This window comes from Uloborus diversus, chromosome 3 (genome assembly GCF_026930045.1).
Source record: "Uloborus diversus isolate 005 chromosome 3, Udiv.v.3.1, whole genome shotgun sequence".
NCBI lineage: Eukaryota > Metazoa > Arthropoda > Arachnida > Araneae > Uloboridae > Uloborus > Uloborus diversus.
This window is the reverse complement of record NC_072733.1, coordinates 186092793-186119111: the sequence shown is the minus strand read 5'-3', so window position 1 is coordinate 186119111 and position 26319 is coordinate 186092793. Positions and strand designations below refer to the sequence as shown.

Here is a 26319-nt window from a genome sequence, read left to right as displayed (position 1 = left end):
CCCATCGACTGTGTTGTAGAAGGTCACATTCCGTTGACAAAAATCAAGGATAAAGTAATTATGATGGAGATGCTTCCATTTGCATGAAAAACACGCACACATCATTTGATAGAACGAAGTTAAAGAAAAATTTTCTTCGTTAGTACTAAAATAAAACACAATTAGCTCAAGTGGTTATTAAAAAAAGCTACTGAGTGAAAGTAATTTTCGAGTTTAAATTTAAATTGCGGTTTATCTTTTATTTACCTGATGGTAGATTGAACATTAAGTCTGCAAAAAAAAATTGTATAAGAGTAAAATGAATGCAATAATACTGGAATGGAAAATGGCAAACGTAGTTTTTCCTTTAAATATATGATAATACTACGCATTTATTAAAGAGGAAGTTTTAATTAAGACCATTTATTATAATTGTTTTGCTCACTTATTGAATGCGTTGAGAAAGTTTTTATCTGTAGCTTATTGGTTTCTTTCTCAATCTGAAGCATTTTGAAGATGTGATAGGTATTTTGAATAGGTGTATCATTACAAGTAAACAACACTACCAATAAAATAAATAAATACCTTTGTGCAGAAAAGTAAAGTAAGAAATAATAACGTCAAAAATCACAAATTTCATACTACTGCATTTGTACTTTTTAACGTTGTTATTTCTTACTTTAAGACTACCAATGCTGCAAATCACTTTCAGTGATTCTGTTAGAGATCCCTAAATGAAAACCATGCAAATTCGTACTACTAGAAACTATTTGAAAGTACTACCACAGATCTTTATTATCAATGTTTTTTTATTATTTAAAAAGCACTATAACTTCAACCAAATCCGATGCTTTGGGAGCCGAAAGCAGCAAAGTCACTTTCGCTCTTTGAAGTATTTGAAAAATTAAATTATATTCAAAGGCTCTTGATGCATGGTACGCGTATTGCATTGAAAGATTTCGGAAGAATTTGGCTAATGGACGATACAAAATAATAATAATATCATGCAAAATGAATGTTAAATATTTTAGGTGCTGCACTTACCTAAAATATTTATTAACGTTATTTTTTAAGTATAGCTAATAATTAAGTAAATTGTTACCACAGCGGAACTTCGTCAATAAAAAGCTTGTCATTTTAACGTAGTTTAACAATCGTTTACGGCACAAAGTAGCACATAATACTATAATCTTCTACTGTTGATGGAAACAATAAACTATTCTGGTATTGTACTTGCTTTATTAACGCTTTTTAGCATCTTACTAGTGTAAAAATGCTGTATAAGGTATCAAAGTAGTTATGTTGGAGATTGTGCACGGCATTGTATTGTAAGTTGATTAAACTAACAGATTTTTTTCTCCAACTTGAGAGAAAATGCATGAAATTTTAAACATTCATCATAAAGCATAAAAACTTCAGAAAGATATCCGAGTTTTGCTAACCAAAAAACATATTTTCTACTAATTTCTGCCGATTTTAAACACCACCCAATTTCAGTTCAATTCCCAATTTCAATTATGGTTTACATCTCAATTAGTTCGACTGTCAGATTGATGCTAAAAGATCCTACCATGAAGATCCACAGCGGTTCTGATGGGCAAAAATGCACAGTATTAGTTCTCTTACAATCATAAAAGTTCTTAAGAACTCATCATTCCAAGGAGTGAGTCCATTTCAGGACACGCATGAGGTCAAGCACAGTTGCAACTCGATTTTTCACGTCTAATAAAGAGTCAAACCATATTTCAACATCATTAAATGCACGAATTAATTTTTTATGCAACTAAAATACAAGTAGTATACAAAGATCAAGAGTTAATAAAATTATCAACAGTCGAATGGAAGGATTTTTAAAGATAATTGTTTCAAAATTCATTGAGAAAAATGAAATACAAAAAAAAAAAAAAAAATGTATTAATGAATAGTAAAATATTTAACTAAGATCCTTGGTCAAATCTTTGTCGTTTGTCATATAATTTGCTGAAACTACAAGATTATCATTCAACGGTGAACGGTAATTCATCGTTTATTCATAACAATAATTCTTAACAAAATTCATCGTTTATTCATAGCAACGATTCACAAAAAAATTCACTTCGAAATCTAACTGTCGGAAATTACAATGGTAACAACACTGAATTTGAGAAAACGCAGCATTTGCTCACAGTTGGTCTTGCTTAATAACATTTTATAGTTCAGTTATACGTATCTGACTTAGAATTGATTTGAATGGTAAGCGGAGAAATGGTTTGAGAACCACTATATTTAATTGTACAAAAGATAATACGGAAAATTTCAAGCTTAGAGAACAAAGCGATAATATTAACACTATTTTTTTAAAAGTAAAACTAGTTCTCGTTGATCTCAATTAAGAAAATAACAAGAAATCATGTTGAAAAACTTTTGAATTCGGGTAATTGTTGAGCTAAATGATTATATTTCTGACCTAAAAAGGAATCAAATTAAAAATGACAAAATTTCATTCAACATTTGAGAACAGTGTTCAGACGTGGGGCAAGTTTTGAAGAATGTCATTTATTTACTTGGAGAAAAAAATAGAAAAGGAAAAGAATGCACCACATAACTTACATACCATAAACTTAAAAAAAACTCAATTTGCGAAGTTTCTGAAATTGACTGCGAAAACGTAAGCTGTGAAAGGAAGTTAATGAGGTTAATATGATTTCTAGACGCATTGAGTGGAATGTTTTATTCTCAGTAAAGTACGTTAAAGGTATTATCAGTCAAAATAAGCAAAAATTAAGAATGATATTTTTCATTTAATTTAAAATAATTAGGAAATATCCATTCCTAGAAAGAATCCATGATATTTTAATGAGTTATGACATAAGAAAGAAATTAAATATATAAGAAATAACTGTGTATTTGCTCTCCTTTAATTAAAACCTGCAAACACTCTGATAGACAAATTTAACTTTTACGGTACTTACTTTGAAAGCAATTTGGAAAATAGCAACTTAATTCATTTTAGCAGGAATATTGCTATGATAGGTGCAAATTAATAGGCCTCCAGTTTTAAGAGTATTTGAGGCATGTAACTTGCGATAGTAAATAAAATAAATATAGAAATGGTTGAAAATTTTGCAACAAAGTTTATGTTTCAGAAAAAGATACAACAAATAATTATGACAGTGTATAATAAATGAATTTTCAAAGTATGAAGTTAATCATTGAACATCATTTTTGAAAGTGAAACAAAAAAGAGGTTTGAAATAATAAAAGTGAAAACAGCCGATTCCTCCAAATATGAGGAAAAATTCCGGTGTTAAAATAATAAATAAAATTTGCACATGCGAAACAATTTTTCTTTCTGTTCTTTACAAAGAAAAAAAACCACGTTATTTTTGCAATTATATCTTACGTCGGTAAATTGAGATAGTTTTACTTATTAAAGATATTTCTTTTCGACCTAAAATAATAAGCTCCTGCATACTTTCCGGAACAAGTGTATTATCTGTTAAACTGGGTAAGTTATATTCCTCAATACTATCCTTTCAAAAAAACTGAACATGTAGAATTAAGCCAAAGTTTAAGTTTTGCCCGAAAAATAGCTAGTTATTCAACTTGCCTTTTTATCCGAAAGCCACTTCGAAGAAATTTGTGAAATCCCGTTGCAATGAACTTCAAGGGACCAAAAAGTTCGTTCGTTGTACCGGAATTTCAGCTATGTAATGGAGATTGAATCGGGACTGAAAATTTATTTCGTTGAAACGGATATTTCGTTGTATTGGTATTCGTTGTGACGGGATTTCACTATTGCATTTGGGAATGAAAAATGTTAAATGTGATTTTACTAGACGAATCGTAAAGAGCAACGTATTTAACTCACACTTTCCAATTTCTGAAAGCTGTGCCAGCAGTCACAACTTTCTTTTAGTGATAACATCTCTCACTTAATAAGTCCTTTAACTTTAATTCAGTAAACTTATCGTGAATGTAGAATGAGAGAGTTTTAATTAAAAGTAACTTAAAACAAATTAGAAGTAACTTCCGATAAAAGCTAGAGCAACATTAAAAAAAGTAGGGGAATGTGTGGTAAAGTGAAATGATTGAAAAAAATTACTCTGGTTAAAACAGGGGTGCCTTCCCGCCCAGTAAGAGCAAGGGCGCACCCCTCTAAATATCGCGAAGACACCCCACCTCTAAATGAGAAAAATACCCGTCAAAATACCCCCCTCCCTCTCCCTAAAAATTTCAATGGACCAGTCTGCGCCACGACCCTTCTAGGTGGGCACCCCTGGCTTAAAAGCGCCGCTTACTTGGTAATGTGTTAACTATGTAGTCACATATGTAGGCTATTCCAGTCAGGAAAAAGTTACCACTGGGGATCAAATCATATGATAATACAAGCTGATTTCAAAAATTGATCATCTTACATATTCTAATATTTTGTTGTAAATTAAAAATTATTTGTATTATAATGAAATGATAAAGTTCTTGCTATTAGCCTTTAAATTTTAATTGATACAAGCTTATACTTGGTGTGTTATTAACTTATTTAATTTATTAAGTTTTTTTATTTTAATGTTTTGTACAATAAGTCAAGGACGTGAGGGCAAAGTGAAACAGTTCATTTCGCTTACTTATATAATCATTTATTAAATCACTTACATATTCATAATTAATTCAATTTCATTCCAGTAGTTAATAGTTTACTTATTCATTCGTTTATTTATTTATTTATTTTTCTATTCATTCGCTATTTTATTCAATTTTATTCTTTTCTCAAACGTTAAATAATTAACTTAATTACTGATTTCTTTATTGTTTCATTATTTTTCATTTATTCATTCATTCATTTCTTTATTTACTCATTCATTCGACCAAAATTATTTTTAATAATCAAATAAAAATATTTCATTAAAAAATTTACTTTTCAATTTATCCCATAGGAAAAAAAGTGAACCCACTTATTTTTGATGGTACAAATTTACTTCTAAAAATAAAAAGTAATGTTTCAATGCAAGCTTTATTACTTAGTAAAGTACATTGTTCTTTCTTTATGTATTGTTATTTTAAAAACAAAACTTCCAAATTGTTTATTTTTAAAAATGTAACCTATTTCAATGCGCTACATTTTCTTCTACGTATGTTTAAATGCAAATTAAACACTTGAAATTATAATTTAAATGCGAGGCATTTACAGTCATGATTATTTGGTTACTGATTTTACCTAATCCTCAATTACTCGAAACTATGTTAGGATGACTTAATCCACTCGCATACGTATTTTACATTCCAGATATGTATACTTTCATTGCAATTTTTTTTCTCTTTGTGGCTGATTTGGGCTGAGGTAATTTGTTGATCTGATCAAAGCAAAACTGAGCAGGTGATTATTATTCATTTATATATCTTTTTCTTAACTATTTTTCGGAAAAGGCGGACATAAGCGGTCTTATCAAAATAACTCTTGCAGAGCTCAGATTGAAAACTTAGAAATAGACATTCAGAGCTCAGAGCTGATGGCCGGGGGTCGCGTTGGATATGTCTGAATTATACCGTCGCGAGGAATGGGCCAGATTGGACAGCTCAAATCAATCTAATTAGCATAGGAATACGTTTTACCCGTTGCCGACTGACTAATATAAGTAATTTTGTATCCATTTAGCTGAATATATCAGTCATCTTTCTGCTCTTCTTCCCTCTTGACATGGAAGAAATAAAATTATTGCAGTGACAGAAAACCTGCAATTATACGTAATTAACTAGAATAAACTGAGAAAAAAATCTCCCTCCTTATCTCGTATTGGTGTATGTATGAAAAAAAATCCAAGCATATATTTGAGTTTCCTAAAATAATTCTAACAGGTCTAGTCTTTTCTCCACAACATACTACCTCTTAGCTTGCAGCCTTAGGTTTAGCAGATCTAGTTTGGCCTTTGCATTCCATTGCAAGAGAAGATATAAAATAATAAAATCCATCTTAGCAGGAAATTTTAAGACCAAATTTCAATGTTTGCTCCGGTTCTCCTTTATAATCAACACATAAAATACTATTGAATTCCATGCAATTGCCAGTAAACCGCCATAACTCGGCTTTCCCAACAAGTGCTAAACAGCCGAAATAGAAAATCTAATTAACATAAGAATACGTTTTACCTGTCGTCGACCGATTAACACAAGCAGTTTTATATCATTTTAGCTTAAAATATTCGAGACATCTTTTTGCTATTCTTTCCTCGTCAGATGGAAGAATTAAAATTATCACTATGGAAAAGGAATCTGCAATTATACTTAATTAAGTAGAATGAACAGAGCAAGAAATTTACTTCTCTCCTATTGTATTTCTGCGTGTATACATAAAAAAAATCTAAGCATATTTTTGCGTTCCCTGAAATAATACTTGCAGATCTCGTCTTGCCTTCGTACTTTATTTTAAGAGAAAATGTAATAAAATAATAAACCCACATTCGCAGGAATTTTTTATGACCAAATTTCAACGTTTGCTCCGGTTCTCCTTCATAATCAACACATAAAATACTATTGAATTCCATGCCAATTGCCAATAATCCGCCGTAACTTGTCTTCCCATAGTAATCCTCTCTCATCACATAGCATCAAGTGGTGCCAAACTGCCGAAATCGGAAACTCTGCTCTAATAGAGCATCATATTCAATATGAAGCCAAATCTCATAATTTTACAAGGCTATCATTGTTTACTCTACATAACGTCGACACAAAGTATTAAGCGAAGTCATTTCTGCGTCCGTAACCGTGAACTTCAGTTACGGTTGGTAGTCCCATCCAATCCGGTTTACCTTGATGTGCCCCCCTTTCCCTCGCCCAGCTTAGATAATCATCTCATTGGCTCTGCGTATTGTTAGGGAAAACTGTTTACAGCAGAGACAATAATCCGTTTAATTTCAACGCAACCAGCAGACTATTCGCAACAAATTTTGTAGTCGGGAAACATGGCTTGGCCAATCGGTAAGTTTTTTCTGCTGTCATACATTATGAAAATTTTTCAATTTATGGAAAGTGAAAAATGTCATGCAATGTTTATGGGTCTGGCGAAAGCTCGATCTGGCTATTTACTGATCATTTAATTTATTTAACACTTAAATTTTTAAATGCCGAAAGAGAGAAAATGTAATTTGATTGAGGGTTTTTCCCCCCCTCGTACTGCAGTTGTTAAGAGACATTAATATTATACTTCATATGATATATAGTATTTCAAATGAAAATTTAATTATTTTTTTAACTCTTTCGTTCATAGAGAACACTAACTTCTAATAATAAATGAAAAATTTAATAATTTTTCAGATAAAACCGAATTTTAAACTTTTAAACATTTCGTTCGATTAACTCATCAGTCATACATAACAACTTTGTATAGTTTTGAAAGCCCACTAAGCTTCAAGGTTATTATTCCAGAAAATACGTTTATTTCCATTACCGTATGTGATAAACAACACGTGTATTTTTATAATAGAAAGAAATAAAGTGACGGAAAAATATGAAAAAAAATTGTGTACAAAAAAAAATTACCTTTGTTAAAATGCAAGAGATAATTTAACAATGTATATAATACACAAATTTGCAAAACATCGTATACACGTGTTTCGGGGTAAAAAGGAATCTCTTTTTCAATGTAAAGGAAATGGACTTATGAATGAAAAGTTTTTCTTTTGTTGTAGATCTTTTCATTTATTAGCTTACTTCATTTGCATTGAAAAAGGGATTCTCTGTAAGCCTAAAACAAGTGTCATTTTTTTTTTTTTTAAATGTTTGCAAGTTTAATACAAATTTCATACTTAATTATTTAGGAATTTAACAATACAAAAATTGAGATATTTATAAAATATGAGTAACAAAGAAGTAGTTTATATTTGATCGGACTGTAAACGAGAAATGTTTCAATAAGTTATTAATTTTAATAATACACTAAAATGTGGAAATTACTAAAATGCTAGCGAAATGAAATTTCAAGAAAAGTAGCAGTGTATTTCAACTTTTAAATATTTGTTTTTAAATCGGTTTAAAAAGACTTACGAAAATTATTACAAAGATTTCTTGCATTAAAATTTGCAACAGGAAAATTAACGCATGTGTTTGAATTTAAAAATATTTATCATACACCTTTTGATGGTTTTTGCCATATTTGCTTAAAAATATTCTAACTATGCTTACATGTATTTAATAACATAAGTTTTTCTCAAAGTAATCTTTATACCAATTGCCTATTAAAAAAAAAAAAATCTGTCTAGTCTCCTTTTCGCATGCAGAATAATTAAAAAGGGCAGCTTACCGATACGAAAAAGTGCAAAAGGGATGAAAAGTAATCTTCGCGTGATTTATGGGAGTTAAGAAGCTATGGAGAGCATTGGGCAATAAATTATTTAAAGCACAAAGGAAAATATAGTCATAATATTATATACAGGCCCGTTATTTCTAGTTTTTTTCAGGTGGAGTGGCAGAAAGAATGTAAATTATACCAAAAATCAGCACCCACGCCCCCTTAAATGTAACTAAATTAATTTTCAAACGCCCCGGTTGGGGGAGGTGACTCCCATTAACCCCTAAATGACAGGAGTTTATATTTATTTGTATGAATATAGTTATATATGTATATACAGAGAGAGAAAGAGAGAGGTTTCTAGGGTTTTTATTAGGGCATGGAAATACTCCTGGACATTTTTTAGAGGTGTAAACTTAATTGCGGGGGAGTGAAAAGGTAAAAGGTGTGAAGACCATGATAGTGATCAACTCCATAAAAAATCATAATTTCTAAGGATGAAAAGGAAGATGGAAGAAATAAAAACAAGAAAAGTTGCGTATTTATTTTTTTAATGTTTAGAAGATTTGACGTTAAAAAAAAAAATAAATGAAACATTCAAGCGAAATATTTTTTTAAAGTCTAATCGCTATTTTGCCCCCATTTTAATCGATGATACTTTTTTTTTTTTTTTTTTGTAAAATAAGAAGCATGGAAATACGCATGGAGACGCGTTTAAAAGTATATCTGCATTATATATACAGTGGAAAGCTCTATAAAGCGACCACATCTTGCTTCCTCGAATATTGGACGCTAAGGGAGACGGTCACTTCAGTGAGAGAGACTTACCATTATACATTGTACAAAAGTATCATAAAAACAAAGAATTGAATCTAAGTTAATCAAAATTGAACTTTGTTTTAGAAAACGTGGTTGGAATTTCGCTGTAATTATGTAAACATTTATTAGATTTTTATTTATAAATCAATATTAATTCATGAAACAAATCTGATAACCACCATCATCAATTCCCCTAGTTGCTTTAAGAAAATAAACATATAACTACTTTCTAGGGAAAAAAAACAAATAAAAAGATACAATATATGCTTGTCTTATTAAAGGAACATTGAAGTATACGTAACTGCTTTTTCCAAAACAGAGTTTAGATTTTCAGGGCCGAAAATGGAATATATACAATGTCATATTTGCAACGTAGGGGAATAGGGGGTTCATGTGAACACGGGGCACATGTGAACATGGTGTATTTTTCTAAGATCCCTTCAAGCAAAAAATCTGGAAACATTCTCAAATAAGGACAGTACCGGTTGTACCTGTTGGACAAACATTAAGAGCAATGAGCCATTTTATGTGTCTGTGGTGGCAACTTTGTTTCAGCAGGTGTTGAAAAAAAGTTTTCACTGTTTTCTTCACGTGAAAACATTTTCAAAACTAACTGCAATACTAAAGTATTATGAACCATTGTATGAACATTCAAGTAAATTTATGACAATGTTTAAATATTTTTATTAAATTAAAAATGCTTTATTTTTGCGAGTTAGCTCTAAAGTAGTCGATGGGGCACTTGTGAACACAACATCTAGGGGCACAAGTGAACAGTTCTCATAGCCGCTCTTCGTAATATTATTATTAGTGCAGGATATAGTAAGTGTTAAAAAATGTTTAATATTTATAATTATTATTTTCCTATAATTAGTTTGTAAATTTATTGTTAATTGTTATTAATAGTTTTATTTATTTATTTATTTATGTTTGTTATTTTAAAATTTTTTTTGTTAATGAAAAATTTAATTCAGTAAGTCAATAATTTAGAGTTATATAATACTTACGGGAAATAAAAAGACACAAAATATTTTCATTAAATTAAAAACTGAAATTCAAAATCATTTTAAATACATTATCAAATAATGCATGAAGCTTAAAAGGAAAATACATATAGATTAACCCTTACATAATAAAAATTTCTTTGTATTATGTAGTCATATTAGTTTTTTTCTAGTCTATTCAGTGATCAGAACAGGCTACGAGGCTTTAGAATTTGACAGTGAGCAGTTATATATACAGAAAAAAATATTTTCTTAGTGGAACAATTGTTGTACAATTTAAACTGACGCAGTATAGGCTACAAACCCTTCAACGTATTTGTTATTTAGGCATATGCTTCATATTGAAAAATTTTCATTTAAAATGTTATGCTTCTCCTGCATTTTTTACCCGTGTTCATATGTGCCTCAAGCCTGTTCACATGTGTCCTTCTTTAGGGCACATGTGAAAAACTGAAGACGTTTCTTAAAAATACCATAAAGTATAAAAATATAGTTTTTAAAAATCCCCCCCCAAAAAATCTATGACACATAGAAAAGTTTCAATCATAGAGATACTTTTGAGTTGAGAAAGTGATAATATTTTTTGAAAAAAAAATTGAAAAAAAAATAGTTCACATTTGCCCCGATTTCCCCTATACGTATTAGGAAAGTTAAATAACTAATTCATTAGTAATAAGCGACAAACATTTTTATGTTGGAAGAGAATGCGAGCATTTCAAGAGCAGGCTGTTTCAAAGTTGGCGCTTACTGAAGGACGGCAGTATTAAGCTAATGAAGAAAAATTTAGATTCACCAAATTTGGTCCTTTGGACAATTTGGGTGGAGAGGGTACTGTATGTGTGTAGGGGAAGGAAATAACATTTTTGTTTTGAGCAGGTATGGTGCATAAAATTGCAGATAGTGAAATACATATATGTATTATTGAAATATGACGATATACTTAGATTGCGTAATAGATTTTACCGTCTCCTTGTTTTGCTCTGTTTTTTTTTCTTTTGTGTTTTTTATGCTACTAGTCAAAATTATATTTTGAAATCTAATCGTTATTTAACATTTAAATTCATTCACATTTAAAGCTCATCTAGGTTAATTTTAATTCTAAAATATTTAAATGAAGAAATTTTGTAGAAGATATTAAACCGCAAATAATCCTAACAGATTGAATGTTTTAATGGGTTAGTTGTAGTGAAAAATATAAAGTTGTGTGATACATTTTCAATAACAGGCATTTTACAATTTGCTGTGTACATTGTTATGTTTATTACGTAAGGGAAGGAGGGGAAAAGTGAAATAGTTAAGATAATTTTATTCAAAATGAACTCAATGGAATTTTTTTCCTAAAATTACGGCACATAACGAAATAACAAAATATTTTATAATAAAACTTTTATTGAAACATTTTTTTTTTTTTGCAACGAAGTTATAATTCCAAAAAAAAGGTGGAAATTTTTCACTTCTTTTTTTCACGAGGCAAGGTGAAAAATAAAATATTTATGAAATTAGATTGATAAAGGTATTCTTGACCAAATAAATGAGTAAATAAAAGAATGAATAAATGAAAAGGAAATGAACCAAATAAACGAATAACTAACTAAATGAATAAATAAATAAATAAATAAGTTAATGTATGATAAAAAATAAATGAATGAATAAAATAGTGAATGAATAGAAAATATAAGATGAGTGAAAAAATAAGGAAATTAATTAAATGAAGGAATGTAAATGAAATAATTAATGTTCGAATACGTAAGTGATTTGATAAAGAATTGAATAAGTAAATAAAATGAACTATTTCACATTGCCCAACCATTTTGCTCCGCGTGCACTTGAATAACTGTACAAATCATTTAAAATACAAATACGTTTAATATTAAACAAATAAATACTGCAACGGATATTGGCAAACCTTAATTAATATTTTAAATGATAATAACAAAAACTTTATCATTTAATATTAAAAAAATAAACTTTGACTTACAAAAAAATATTACAATATGCGTATCATTTTTTGAAAACTGTTTATTTGACACCTTCTCTGATTTTCATCAGAGGTGATTTTTTTTTGACTGGAATACACTACATGTGTTACTACGTAGTTTAAATATTACTAGGTAGGTGACGCTAGAAGCAGAGTAAATATTTCCCCATTTTACGTTGCCCCGCTATTTCGCTATGCCCCACATTCTTCTACATATTATGGTATCGCCCCCCCCCCCCAAAAAAAAAAAACGAAAGTCAATTTTTCAAGTCGCACACCCTCTTATATTTTTTCCTTTAGGTCAGAACAATTGTAAAAAAAGTTTCATATAATTTGAACAACGGCCCAAACCGTACGAAGAAATTGTTAACGAAGAACTTTTCACTTACGATTATTATACCCTGTTGATTAAAATACTAAATTATAAATAACTTTAAGATTTCAACTAGTAATTTAATTTAATACCCGTTGATCATAATGATCTCATTTACCTTTCTATGTTAACGACGAGGAAAATGGTTTGACACAAGATCCTTGAACCAGATTGTTAAAGATGAAAAAAAATGTATTTTTCTGTGTCACATAACATTAAAGAGAAAATTAAAATATACTAATACTAATTGAAAAGGAAACAAAGAAAGGCCATTTGCGCTTAGTCATTATTACGCAGCATATTTTAGTTCATGGTCTACCGAATTTTAAAAAATTTCAAAACCTTTGAGAAAACGCACACTGTGCACCGCATCATATAATTTCAGAAAAAAAAAACATATAATTTCTAAAAAAATAAAGTAAAACAGAAGGAGACTATAAAATCAATTGCGTAATCTAAGTATATCGTCATATTTCAATAATATATGGATGCCTCAGTTGCTCATTGCCAAATCGAATAACTCCACTTTAAAAACAAATATCCTTATTTCTGCTTTATTAGTGCTTAGCAGGTGAATTTATATTAAAGTTTTGGTTCAGTACATTTCTGACCATGTGATGGCAGAAAATGTAACACGAGGTCTTATTGACTCCTCTAGATAACACCATCTTCTTCATCACTTTTCGCGACTTTTTGTTTTATGGAGTTAATCGATTTGGCAAGTGAGGCATCCATATATATATATATATATATATATATATATATATATATATATATATTGTGAAAAACATTTCCCAAACGCACGTGTGTGTGTATGTTTTTCCCGACAACAAAATCTAGTTTTTTTTTATGCAAGTGACAACTCATTACTTATAGTATGCTCTCGTAGGTATATGGTGATTTTTATCCAAAAGGCCAGCTAAATTATCTACTGAAAAGTCCCATATTACCCTCCTCTCATCTACATGCTTCTTTTCATGTTTTGATAACTGAGAAGTTTTAAATTTAATTTCAATTTTAGTCTCAAAATTCAATGAGGAAAAAAATAGAAAATAATAAAAAAATACTAATCGGAAAAACTCGAAAATTTTTAAGATTGAAATAAACTTCCAAATTTCTTATTTCAAGTTAATGCTTAGTGATTACCTTAGATAAGGAGAAAATTTCACGTATAGTAGGTAACGAAAACATCACTGCGGGAAGTACAAATTAAATTGATTAATTGAATAAAAGTAATGAATACAATTTAATCTTAAACCGTACAACAGGTAGAAGAAAGTGCGTTGTAAAGCAGTAGAATACACTCACTGGCCAATAAATTAGAAACTCAAGATCAATATTTTATTGTACCACCGTTTGCTTGGAAAACTGCTCCAATTCGTTTGGGCATCAATTCTACAAGATTCTGAAGTAGATTTATAACCACATTCATTGGCTGTACAGCTTTTTAGATCTTGTAAATTAGATTTAAGAGGAGAGTGCTGTCGGATGCGTCTTTCCACTATATCCCACACATTTTCTAAGGGGTTAAGATCCGGGCTATGCGGTGGCCAGGGAAGGTGATGAAAGTCAGACTGATGCTCAGTCAACCAATTTCCAACACTTCTGGCACGATATATAGTCTGGCACGATATATAGATATTTTGCATCATCATCTATGAACTATCCTTCGCTATCAGGATAAAAATGCAACATTGCAAAGTGCACTGGATCTGCCAGTATATCTAGGTATCGTATAGTTGTTTGCTCACCTTCGAGGAACACCAAGGCACCACTTCCATGCCAGCAGAACATGCTCCATATCATTTTACTCCATCCAGAACCTTACACAGGGCACGCATTTAAATGCAAATCTCAAAGGTTTTTAATTTATTAGCCAGTGAGTGTATAAAACCTACTGTGCGAAATTATCATAGAAATATTATTGTAAGTTTATATAAGATCAAATTAAAACCCCCTTAAATTGATGACATTTTAGTTCAGTTTATTGGTGAGTGAAGAATTGCAAACATAAAGAAGACATTCTGAGAGTTCCACGAATTTCCAATCAATTCTCTTGGTCGCTCTGGAACCCGGGACATGTCGGACCCCGTAACACATACGCACGTATATGTGCGTGTTAACAGGGTCCGACGTATCCTCGGGGCATTTGTTTGGAAACACGTGGAACTCTCAGAATGTCTTCTTTATATGTTGCTACTCTTCCCATAATAATATTTAAATTTTGAAAACACCAAAAGTGTGGTAACAGAGATTGTTTCAATTTATCCCGACCCTACTACTGTAGATAAGTCATTCAACGTCAGTCACTGCACATTCAACACGCTATAGCGAAAAAGCAGTCAAACATATCTTCAATTTACAATGACATTCGTAATGTTTCGAAACTTGTTTTAATGGAATCACTGAAATTTTTCTTTACGGTTGGTTTTTTTCATCCTTAACCTTGAATCAGGACATTCTCTGGTCTGAGTGCGTTAGTCCCTCAAAGGTGGGCCTCTCGAACCTTTCCACACGAACTCTCTCTCTCTGGTTCCTTCCCTCAAATTACCATCATTAAGTAGCACGCGATCTACAAAGTTAAGGTCACAAATCTTTGTAGGAGGGAAAAGACACATTAAAAAGAGAAAAAGAAAAAAAAAATCTCATAAAATTTCTTTGAACCCTTTTTGTTGGTTTTTTCCAACAAACACGAGATTTATTTCTGTAAACGGCTTTGTCTACCTTTTGAGCATTACGTAAAGTCTGAGTCCAATATAGACTCAATGAACAATAGTTGCAATAAAGGGGAAAAACAGTTTTTAAGAGCAAGTTGCCAGCATTTGCAACAAATGTTATTTGAATAATTCAAGTAAATTTAACGATTGTGGTCTCCTCTCATCTACATGTTACTTTTCTTGTTTCGATTACTGGGTTGTTTGAAACTTAATCTCAAATTTAGTCTCAAAATTCAATGAGGAAAAAAAATTTAAAGACGAAAATAAAATTTCAAATTTCTTTTTGCAAGCTAATGTTTAGTAATTCTCTTTGATGAAAAGAAAATTGCTCATAAATGGAAAAAACGAGCTTGCTGAAAGTACAAATTAAATTAAATGATAAAATAATGATAAACATGTAATCTTGAAGTATGACAAGCAGAAGAAAGTGCTTGTTGTCAAGTGTAATAGAACATAAAACCTACTGCACGAAATAATCACAAAAATAGTATCGCAAACTTACATAATATCACATTAAAACTCCAATAAATTAATCCAATTTTTGTTAGATTGTACAAATAGCAACCATCGCCTTAAAGTTTTCCATAATTTCAGTGCAAGTACTTTTACTGAACTTTGCAAAGAAGTGTTTTGTGCAAACTGATCAACTATTTAAATGATTTTCAAACATGAGATTAATATCCAACATCGGTTCATGAAACGGAAACTGGGAAATATATTTTTATACATTACAGCCGAACCCCGAACTAACTGGGACCAAAGTCAATCTGGATAATTTTGGGTAATAAGCAAAATAAATTCTGAAATGAACCAACTTGCCTTCACAGTAAAAAACAATGCTTTTTAAAAACAATTACAATGGATATTTTCCGATAAATACTTCATTATTTATAGTTCTTCGGCAGTGGTGTCACACAGATGCTCCAAATACGTAATCCTATTTGAGGCAGTAAGAAGTAAAGGGATGTATTTGAACATTTTCAAGTTTTGAGCAAAATGGGTTTAAAGTTGCGGTCCTAGGTACGTTTTCATAGCATTTTTTTTTTTCTAAATCATGCTGTATAGCAGCACCTACCAGAAGAACTACTAGCACTATCTCTTATCCCAAAACAGTGGAAAGGTTCACCTTCCATTTGTACTGCTTATCTCCAAGTTTTTGATTTTGGCACTTACATCCCTTTGCTTCTCATTGCCTACTTTGTTAAATGACTAATTTATTGCACAATCATTCAGGGGCACCAAAGTAAAAAGCGAGTGTTTGGCGTATTTATAGCTCAGTAATCATAATTTAAAACTATTTTTTGTGTGAACATAAAACTTTTTTAAAACTCTGCAAATTTGATCCGGGGTAACCGGATATCCAGAAACACGGGGGACAGAGAAAGGAGAATCTTCAATACTTTTCTTATATTTTGCATTTTAAAAAATCGCTAATGAACACCATTTTACTCTGCTTGTTCTTTTATTGCCTTTTTTTTACTAACTTTTAAAACTTCTTTCTTTCTATTAACAATCAAAATGGATTGCACAGTAAATGAAAATACTCCATAAAAATTCCTTGAATTTTACTTTCTCTACATCAACTTTTCCATTATCTTAAATAAAAAAAGAAAGAAAGAAAAGCAGCATTCCCTCATTATTTACGCTGACTGAAATGGATCCACATAATTTCAATCAGGTCACATTTGAAAATGCAATCACTTTCCAACATTTGTTTATAACACAATCAAGTTCCTAGCATGCAGTCTTCCACACATTGAACTAGAATTTAACTAGCAGAAATATATCATCACCTTTTTTTTTCTCCTGCCAAGTTCAAGGTCTACTTGCCTCCGACCTACATCCAAACTAACTCGAGAAACCATAAAGGTTTTTAACCTTTGAATAGGAGTAGAGAGTGGCCTATAAATGCGAGAACTCCTACTCTCATTTCTCACGAGGCAGGTTAGTAATCTAGGATATGAGTTTCTTAAGATCTTGACTCGTCTTCAAAAACCGGGTTAACTTTCTGAGTTTTAATTCTAGTAGTTAATTTAGTTAAATAAATAGTTTCGTTTACGTCAGGGAATTTTTTTTTTTTTTTTTTTTTAAGTGAAATATTCGGTGATGTATTCTTTTTTACGCAAGTAGCAGTTTATTGAGAGTTTTTTTCTGCTCGTGTAACAAATGATGAGCTAAAACTAAAATACTTTGAGTGTTTTACAAAAATTAAAAGATGTGCTCGCTCAAAGACTTAAACGCTATTTCTAATAAGAGGTGTTTTAAATTGTGCTTTATAAAAGTAAATTCTTTCCTCTGCTAAAATTTTAATTTTGATCCATTTTGCAACGCTAAACTTTCCTTTTATTTTTTCAATGTCTCCGTAAAATGATGTTGTTAATGCCTATGTTAGAGATGATGACTGTTCATAATTAAAATATTTTTTAATAGTTCATAATTATGTTGTTGAAAATACAGTTATCTCCCGTAAACAAAGAGTTTTCGACACAAAAACATGGATTAAAAAATTTTTAACGGCAAAATTTTACTGTATTATTCACGGGTTTGAGAAACGGTTTAAAACCGGCAGTTTTACGAGACCTGAAGTAGTTTATGCTTCAAGTACTCGCTTTTTTAGAATGAATGAAATCTAAAAATTTTGCTCTTCAGTTAAAAAAATTAATGCTTTGAAAGTTACCTCAAAATTTCAAAAAGCTCGGATATATGCACTAGACGCTATTGTTGTTATATCATAGTTAATACTCACTGTGAAGATATGTGTTCACTTCTTCATAAATATAAAAAAAAGGGAAGATTTGCAAGCAAAAGAGATGGAATAACACCCAGGGTCCAATGGGAATCTAACTCACGATCTCCGGCATTCGGCCTCAGAGCAACGGAGGCCGCGACGCTAATCATTATGAATCAGTTGAATTTGATAGTATATTTTCAATTTTAAAGGATTAATTTCAAATAAGTGTGCAGTTTAATTTTTGTTACTATTGGTCCGAGGTGTACTGTTGAGAAATATGTTTCGAAATTCAGTTTAAAATCACTTCATTTTATTAATTTTTCCTTGCTGAGTAGATTTTTGTGAAAATTCAATTTGTTTTTCTTTAATATCATGTAATTAATTCGCCAAAAAATTACTTTAAAGAGAGAAAACGTATCGACAATTATTTTAAATTTGGTTTTGCGACCTAGTTTTAACGCGTAATATCTGCATTTTCTATGCTTCAATCTTCCATCTTCATTTACTTTTATTTATTTAAAAACCAAAAGAAAATGTTTATGCAAAATGAAGAATTTGAAAAGTTTTTGACTTTTTTAACAATGAATAATTTAAGATTATTCATTGTAAAAAATATTGCGTACTATACAAATGAATGCTGCCGTTGGGAAAGTAAAGCGCAGTATCCGCAAAAGTTTCATTTTTTTCATTTCTGTCACCCATTGTACTTTAGCTTTATTGTACGAGCTTGCTTATTTGGTTTAAAGAACGAAAAAATAGTCTAACTCTAACATTTCCTTATTTTTAGTACGGAATCCAAAACTCGTTTCTTCAAATATCTCAAAAACTCATTTCTACAATGCACTTTCCCTTTTCACTGCAGAATATCAGTAGCACACAAACAACATCTATTGAAGGAAGTTGTTATCTGCTGTAATTTTAATTATCTTAAAAATTAGGAATAGCTTTTATCCGATTTTTGAAGGAAAAGAAAGATATGCTATAATTCTCCATTTTACAAGCTACAACTGATACCAAATGATTTTTTTAAAAACTTTTTTAATTATCTTTTTTCTTTAATTCATGCCCCCATTTTAACACGTTCTTATTCCTTTATAATTATTAAGAAAAATAAAAGTGGCAGTTCCATTTCACTTAAAAACTTTAATTAATAAAATTCACTTAAAAACTTTAAACTAATTTTAATTTTCTCTTTTGAAACAAAAATTTCAATTGTTAATTTTACTAAGTTATCTTTTGCATTCCTATTCGTCAAGAATTAATCAACTATCGGATTAAACTTTATCAATCAAAAAAACATAATCCAAGATTTCGAAAAAAAACATCATTGCATTTTGTTAGGCAAAATGTAAATGAGAAAACTGAGGTGACGTACTATCATTGATATTACAACTCAAAGAAACATATTTAAAACGGCAAACATTTTTTAATCATTATTGAGATTTTTTTAATGCAGATAAGCATTTAAGATAAATTCCTAAAGGCATGTAAATCAAGTATAATGTGTATTATTTCAATTACCTTTTACAAAACTTAATTTAGATTACATATGCGTTATTGTTCGTTTTTTTTTTACTTAAATTATTTTGATTACTTGCTGATAGGGTCATTCCCTTGTTATGATGATGGATTTCCCACAATAATTTCTGACTGGTTTCAAATTTCAAAATGCTGTATTTAAAATACTAAGTTTTCAGAGTGAGCATCCATTCGAGAGTGGGGGGGAGGGGGTGTTACAAAGGAATCAATTTTCAATTTTGCTGAATTTTACCACCCTTATGAGTTTTTATTGCGTGCTAATGCACTTTTTATGAAATCTTCGAATGGTTTTTTTGCTCAAGGAAAATATTCTTTGCAATAACTGTTAATCATTAACTGACCAATTCTCATCACATAATGGATTATTTCATTCATAGGAAACATTTCCTTTTCTTTAAAACCATTTCACGTTCAAAAATGTATTTTAATTAATAAGAGTTTGAACTAAAGATTTCTCTGTGATAGTAATGTACCGCATCAGGCGTTGTTAATACGTTGAGGAATCGGTAGACGCCAGCAAAAATAAGTTCAAGTCATCGAAGACGGCATCCTAGTCTCTGTACTACACATTAATCAGTTTATTATTTTTCACACAAGATACTTCATAATAATTTCCCGTTGAAAAAAAAAAAAAACCTCTCATAAATTCATTTTACTAAAAAAAGATTTAAAATGCATCACTTTTCAGTTACAATAAAACACAGATGCTTTCTAATGCAATAGGTGTATTACCGCCACTGTAGTGTTTGTAAATTAAAAAATTAGCAAATAATTCAAACAAGCTCAAGGCACCAGCGATGATAATCAGTACATAACATTTCGTCATTAATCTACGTAACATTTCGATAATTTTGTGCAAAAAGTGCTGATAATAAAGATTGTAAAATCCTTTTTTGTCGAACTTACATAAAAGCGGTTTTTTCCCCAGATCTTGGCACTCAACTTCAAAGTAAATTAAAAAGTGATTAAATAGTTTAATCAAATCAGGATTGATCTTTTTTCATTAATATTTATACAAGGAACTTGAATTCAATTTTATACATTTGACTCATTAAACTGAAACCGGAAATTCAAAAATAGCATCAATACAGGAGCAGTTCTACATACAATCATACAACCCAATTTTAATGCATAAAAGCTTACCACGCCATTTGTCGTTCTCTTTAATTTCTTCCTTTTTTTTTTCTTTTCCATTTTTTTTCTTAATTTCATTCCTTTCTTTCCTTTTTTTAACTTTGATGACCCTTAAAAACTGTTATCGTTAAAAGAGCACATAATGTCACCTCTGTAAAATCATCTAAATTTGATCATTGCTCGGTTTTTCGAAAGTTCCACCTACAGACACATATCAGAGAAACCCCACTTATCTTTCACTTTAAAATGCATCCTTCCGGCTACATCTAAAACTACTTCATGATGCCTGCAAGGCACGAAGAACTAAGATTAGTGTTCAAAGAGATTACGAAGGATTATGCATATACACGCATTACGGATACTTTAATATGTGTTATTAGGACTACGGATAGATGCGGAAACATATTGTCATCATTTTTGCAACCAACCCTCCGGCTACTTGTAAGCAAAAATAAATTTATGATCTAAACAAGGCTTATTGTAAAGCAATGTTGGAATTTAAATTGTCAGAGGAAAACTGGATATTTAACTAGCAGTCTTATAATACTCGGAAGTAATAATGCTGTTGCGGTGAGACAGATACAAATCCTACCACAAGTAGAGTTGACAATAAAAGGCTTAGTGATAAGACTGATAATTCAACTTCACGTGCTCTGATCTTACTGGGACAGCAAGTTATTAATTGAAATTTGTCATAATATAGAGGGACTTAAAAATTTCGTTCCATTTTGAAGTGGTTATGAAGGGAAAACTATTAAACCAAATGACATTGAACTAATTGATAGTTAGCACAGAATCATGTTTTCATTTCAGCAAAAAAAAAATCAAATGGTCACGACCATGGGGGATTGCTGTTGCTTTTGACATATTAAACGAAATAAAATATCGGGTGCAAAATGTTTTAATGGTTTTTGAAGCCAGTTTATATTTCTAAAATAAACAATTTAGCACAATTAGCAGACGCAATTATACGGACATCTCCGAACATTCTTTCAGGAATGCAAAAGTGTCTAAGGACCTTTAACCTTCCAAATTTTCGATTTTCTGGAAGAAATATACGTTATGCATAATTTAATTCTGAACAACTTGATACCTTATTTATTACCATACGGAAAAAGAAACGTATCGTAAAGTGTAATCTCTAGCAAGATTTCTGCCAGCTGAATCTGTTTAAAACCGTCTTTCTCAGAAGTCTGTTTCTCGTTTTGTGCGCATCATATCTCAAAATGTTTTTTATATATTTCCGTAAAACTTTTCATGTTTGTTTGTGTGGCATACATTTTTATGACCTGAATCTAATCTTACTTAAAAATCACTTTTTAAAAATGTTTTCTCAAAACATTTTGATAAATTTTTGTGTTTATTTTTAAAATTTCAGAATACAAATGTAGAAAAAAAAATTGAATTTAAATTTACGCTTATATCTCGAGGGAAGTATATGGCAACAATTTAAAATTAATTATTATAGCTATACATACATTTTACAGTTTGAGAGAGAGAGCGCGCTGTAACATTTTATTTTTTGAAATTGAGAAAAAAGTAAATTTTATTACTTCTCTACAGTAAAGTTGTACTGTTTAAATATATGTTGTGTCATGTACTTTTTCTCAAATTTTCAATTTTCACTTAAAATTAAAATTTTTTTCACAACTTGGATAGAAATTTTATTACAAGCTTTTAAAGAATGGGTGTTTGTCGTGTCGCGTTCACATTTTAAGAGTCCTGAGGCCCTTTAAAAGCGTAACTGTTTGATGTAACTTGTTTCAGAAAATGGTGGAGCTCACATTGGATATACCCTACAAAAAGTTTCAGAAATGATTAAAAGCATTGTAAACCGATGTCTTTGCTACTCCATTAATACATGATTTGCATACAAGGCTTATCCCGCGGTGGTTGGATGTATTTTTTTTTTTCTTAAACCCCATGAATTTCCGTAAACTAATATCATATTTGGTGATAATTGGTTCTAAAGTTTTTCTTTTAAATATACTTCAAAGTAGAATTTCATTAAATTTGTAAAAGACTTACAATTTTAACTATTTATCTTCTTTTTCTTCAAAATATTTTACAAAAGTACATTTATTTCTGATGAAACACGTTACCAAATAATTATACCTTTGTTAAAAATCCAATCACGCAGGTGCAAAAACCATAAGCAATTTTTCAAAAATTTTCGGAGTAAAGGCTACTATTCATTTGAAATCAACACGTGTTATCAGAGATTCTTGCTGTTAAATCTTGTCATTTCTTAGAACGAAAATATCAAAACAACTTATGTCACTGGTAAAAACAAACACTGAAATTTCTTTCATAAGCGTTAATTAGTCATTTGAACAGCCTTACTAATCACCAATCAGGGAAATAATTGCAAGTTGCACTGGGGAAAAAAGTGACAAAACAGCAATTGCGTGATATTTCCTCATTTGAAAGAGATTTCTTCTGTGTCTCTTCTTTCATTCTCTAAGTAGAAATAATATGCATTATAATACAGCCCTGGGTAGGAAAACAGCAGTCTGCAAGTTTTTTTGCCTTTATTTATTTGTTTATTTTGCTTATTTTCCATGGATTTCACTTCAGCTTTATTCCAACTACTTGCTTATTTTGTTTCCGCTAAAAATGAGGCATGAGAAGAAAGTCTAACTCCAGTATTTTACTAGTATTTGTGGGTAATCAAACACGTTTTTCTTCAAAAGACCTAAAATTATTAAGAAAAAATCATTTTATGTAGATACTACCGTTTACCTGCCCACGGCCGAATAGCGTTGATTTTATTTCTTCATTAATAATTAATTCTTTTATTCGTAATTAGAGGTTTAAAGAAATAAGTGAAAACCCTCCTTATAACATTATAAGAGGCTGTAATATGTTACTTCAGTCGTGAAAAATGACCACATAGGAAACCACAAGACAAAGCCTTCTAGAACATTAGATTGGTCTCCAAAATGCTCTTTTGTTGATGAAATAAGCTCGTCGAGGAAATAGGTATAGATGGAACACCGATAGTAGTCCTCCAATTGGTTACGTTACTGTTATGCTTTTGCCTAGATGATGATCAGGGAAAACTTACCTCTACATCTAATTTATTTGTTTCGGAAACATATCTTTGTATAAATCAGTAAAACTTTTCTCTGCGTACTTCCTCATATCGTCCAGTAAATTCAGGATAATGCTAATTTGCTTGTAGAAAGCATCAGTTAAACCAATTAGAGGTGATTGTAGAAGATTGGATAAATTGTGGGAAAGCTCAAAGTTTTGACTTACGACTCAAAGCAACGATTTACTTAGGGTCTGGTGGGGGAAAGTGGTCAATGGGGTAAAGTGGTCATACGTCAAATAAATGACTATAGCTTGGAAATAATTGTTCGAAGGAATGAGAAAATTTTATTTTAGGTTCGGGGAGTTAGAAACTATATTTTGAATACAAAATTTCAGAACTGGCAAAATTTTATTAGGCGAAAAAAAATATTTTGTGTAAATATGAAAATTTTAAAAATCTAAACACCTCTTTTAACTTCTTTGGGAAATTTTGTTTGTTAGAATTATGAACAGATTGATGGCACAGGAAGCTTCCTACATGTCTTAAGATTGCTTACTCATTAGCAGTTAGCTGAATATACTTTAGATAATTTTTTAGAACAATTTCAGTAAGATGGGGTAAAGTGGTCATAATATTAGGCTTAACGAATATTGTTCTTCTAATGTCACTAAATCTCAAAGTATAAGGCATATATAAATTAAATATTAATTTCACTTAAGATGTATTGTTCTTACAGTAAATGGGGTTAAATATAAGAGTATATACGTATGCATACGCATATACTCGTGTATGCGCGTATATAAACGTATTTACATAAATGCACCAATAAATACTTATATGGGTATCTGCGATATGGGTATTTTTCGTCTATGCAGATATACATTCGACTATACACGTATATACTTGCTTTTACTCGTATGTATACGAAAACTTATATGCTCAGGTAGACACGTATATACACGTACATCGAGTAGATACTTACATACAAGCATATGATATACAAATATACAGGGTGAGTTTAAACTCTTGGGAAATTTTTTAAAAGGTTTTAGGGAGGAGGATAAGAAGCAAGAATCATAAGGAACATATGGTCATAAACACAATGCTGACGCGCAATATGCATGCAAAGCCAAAGACTGATGGATGCAAAACAGGTCACAAATTTGTTACACTAAGACAATTTTACACAACATTTTACGTCGTAAGAAAGTTTTAAAGCGATTGAAGAAATTTGCGGCCTGCAGCTGTAATACATGCGTCACAATCACAAAGCACTCTCTGTTTTAATAACGAGACTTTTAAAAAACTTTCATCCGTCGCTGCGCCTTTGTCGCGTTGCGTGTATTAGAACTACTACGGGCCGTAACTTTTAAAAAATGCTCTAAATATTTCTTAAAAACTAAAATTTTTAGTAAAACCATCTTTGTGTAAAAAGTTTGTGACCTGTTTTGCGTCCTGACTTTGTGTGCATGTAGCGAGTCAGCGACCATAAGCTCCTTATTATTCTTTGCTTTTTATCCTCCCCTCTCACACTCCTTAGATTTTTGTTCAAGAGCTTGGATTCACTCTGTAGGCATACATGTATATAAGCGTATATACTCGTGTATACATATATGTACTGGTGTATACACGTAAATGTACGTAAATACGTCTTTTAAGGTATATAATTGTGTTTACACGTATACATACTTATATACTTGTGCTTCCATATATACATGTATATACGTGAGTAGACATGTACAAACACGCATTGGATGCATCCACGAATTAACTCGTGTATACCCGTACATACATTTATGTACACTTATGTATGTATCCACATGTACACTTGTACATATATGCGTACATACGTCTACTATGCACATATATACTCAGGTATGCACGTATATACTCGAGATACAAGTGCATACATGCATATGACGTTCGTTTATACGCATATATACACGTGACACGTACAGTGGTGGACAAAATTATTGACTCAAATATTTTTTATTTTGTTTCAATTACAACATGACTCAGTTTAAATGATTTTAATTGAAATAAAGATGAATAGTTGAAGAAATAGTTCTAAAATTAGTACATCTTATCAATTAAATTAAAAAATTCATAAAATTAGAAAATTTGCAAATTTAATATTTTATCATTACGTGAAACCTGGACAAAAGTATAAACTCAGAGGTAAAAAATCCAGGATTACGAGAAAGTTTCGTTCGAAAATGTTAATTTAACGCCATAGAATGAATAAATGTTGCCATCAGTGTTTTCTAAAAGTTTTGTTTTTTGGAAATTTATGAGAAACATATAAATGCATCGCTGGACAAAATTATAAACTCATTTTTTTTTCGTTTTTTCGATCATAATTTAATTCAGTTAAAAAAAAAATTTTGTTCCAGTAAAGATAAATAACTCTCTCGGCATGGTAAAGCAGAATTGGCATTTCTTAATAGAAGATAGAACGCTGAAGATTACCAATTAATACTGGAATATCATCTCTTACCTTTTGCTCATCTAATTCCTGGAGGTAACTGGTTATTTCAACAAGATAACGCGAGTGTACACATAGCGAAAAGTACAAAAGAATGGTTCAAGCGCTGGGGTATCGAAGTTATCAAATGTCCAGCTCGTAGTCCGGATCTTAATCCGATTGAAAATCTTTAGGGGACCACGGTCCCCAAAGTTTATCATGATCGGCACCAGTACCAAATCACAGAGGAATTACAAAGGGCAATACTTTCAGCATAGAACCAT

General features: G+C 30.7%; 1 protein-coding gene across 1 annotated transcript in view; it reads left to right on the top strand.

The window, feature by feature from the left end:
• Positions 1 to 6797: 6797 nt before the first annotated feature.
• LOC129218443 (DNA damage-regulated autophagy modulator protein 1-like) overlaps positions 6798 to 26319 on the top strand; it is a 59558-nt gene continuing 40036 nt past the window's right edge. Inside the window, exon 1 of the mRNA XM_054852713.1 lies at positions 6798 to 6930. Within this exon, the coding sequence (XP_054708688.1) occupies positions 6915 to 6930 (16 nt within the window). The 5' untranslated portion in view covers positions 6798 to 6914. The remainder of the gene's footprint in view (positions 6931 to 26319) is intronic.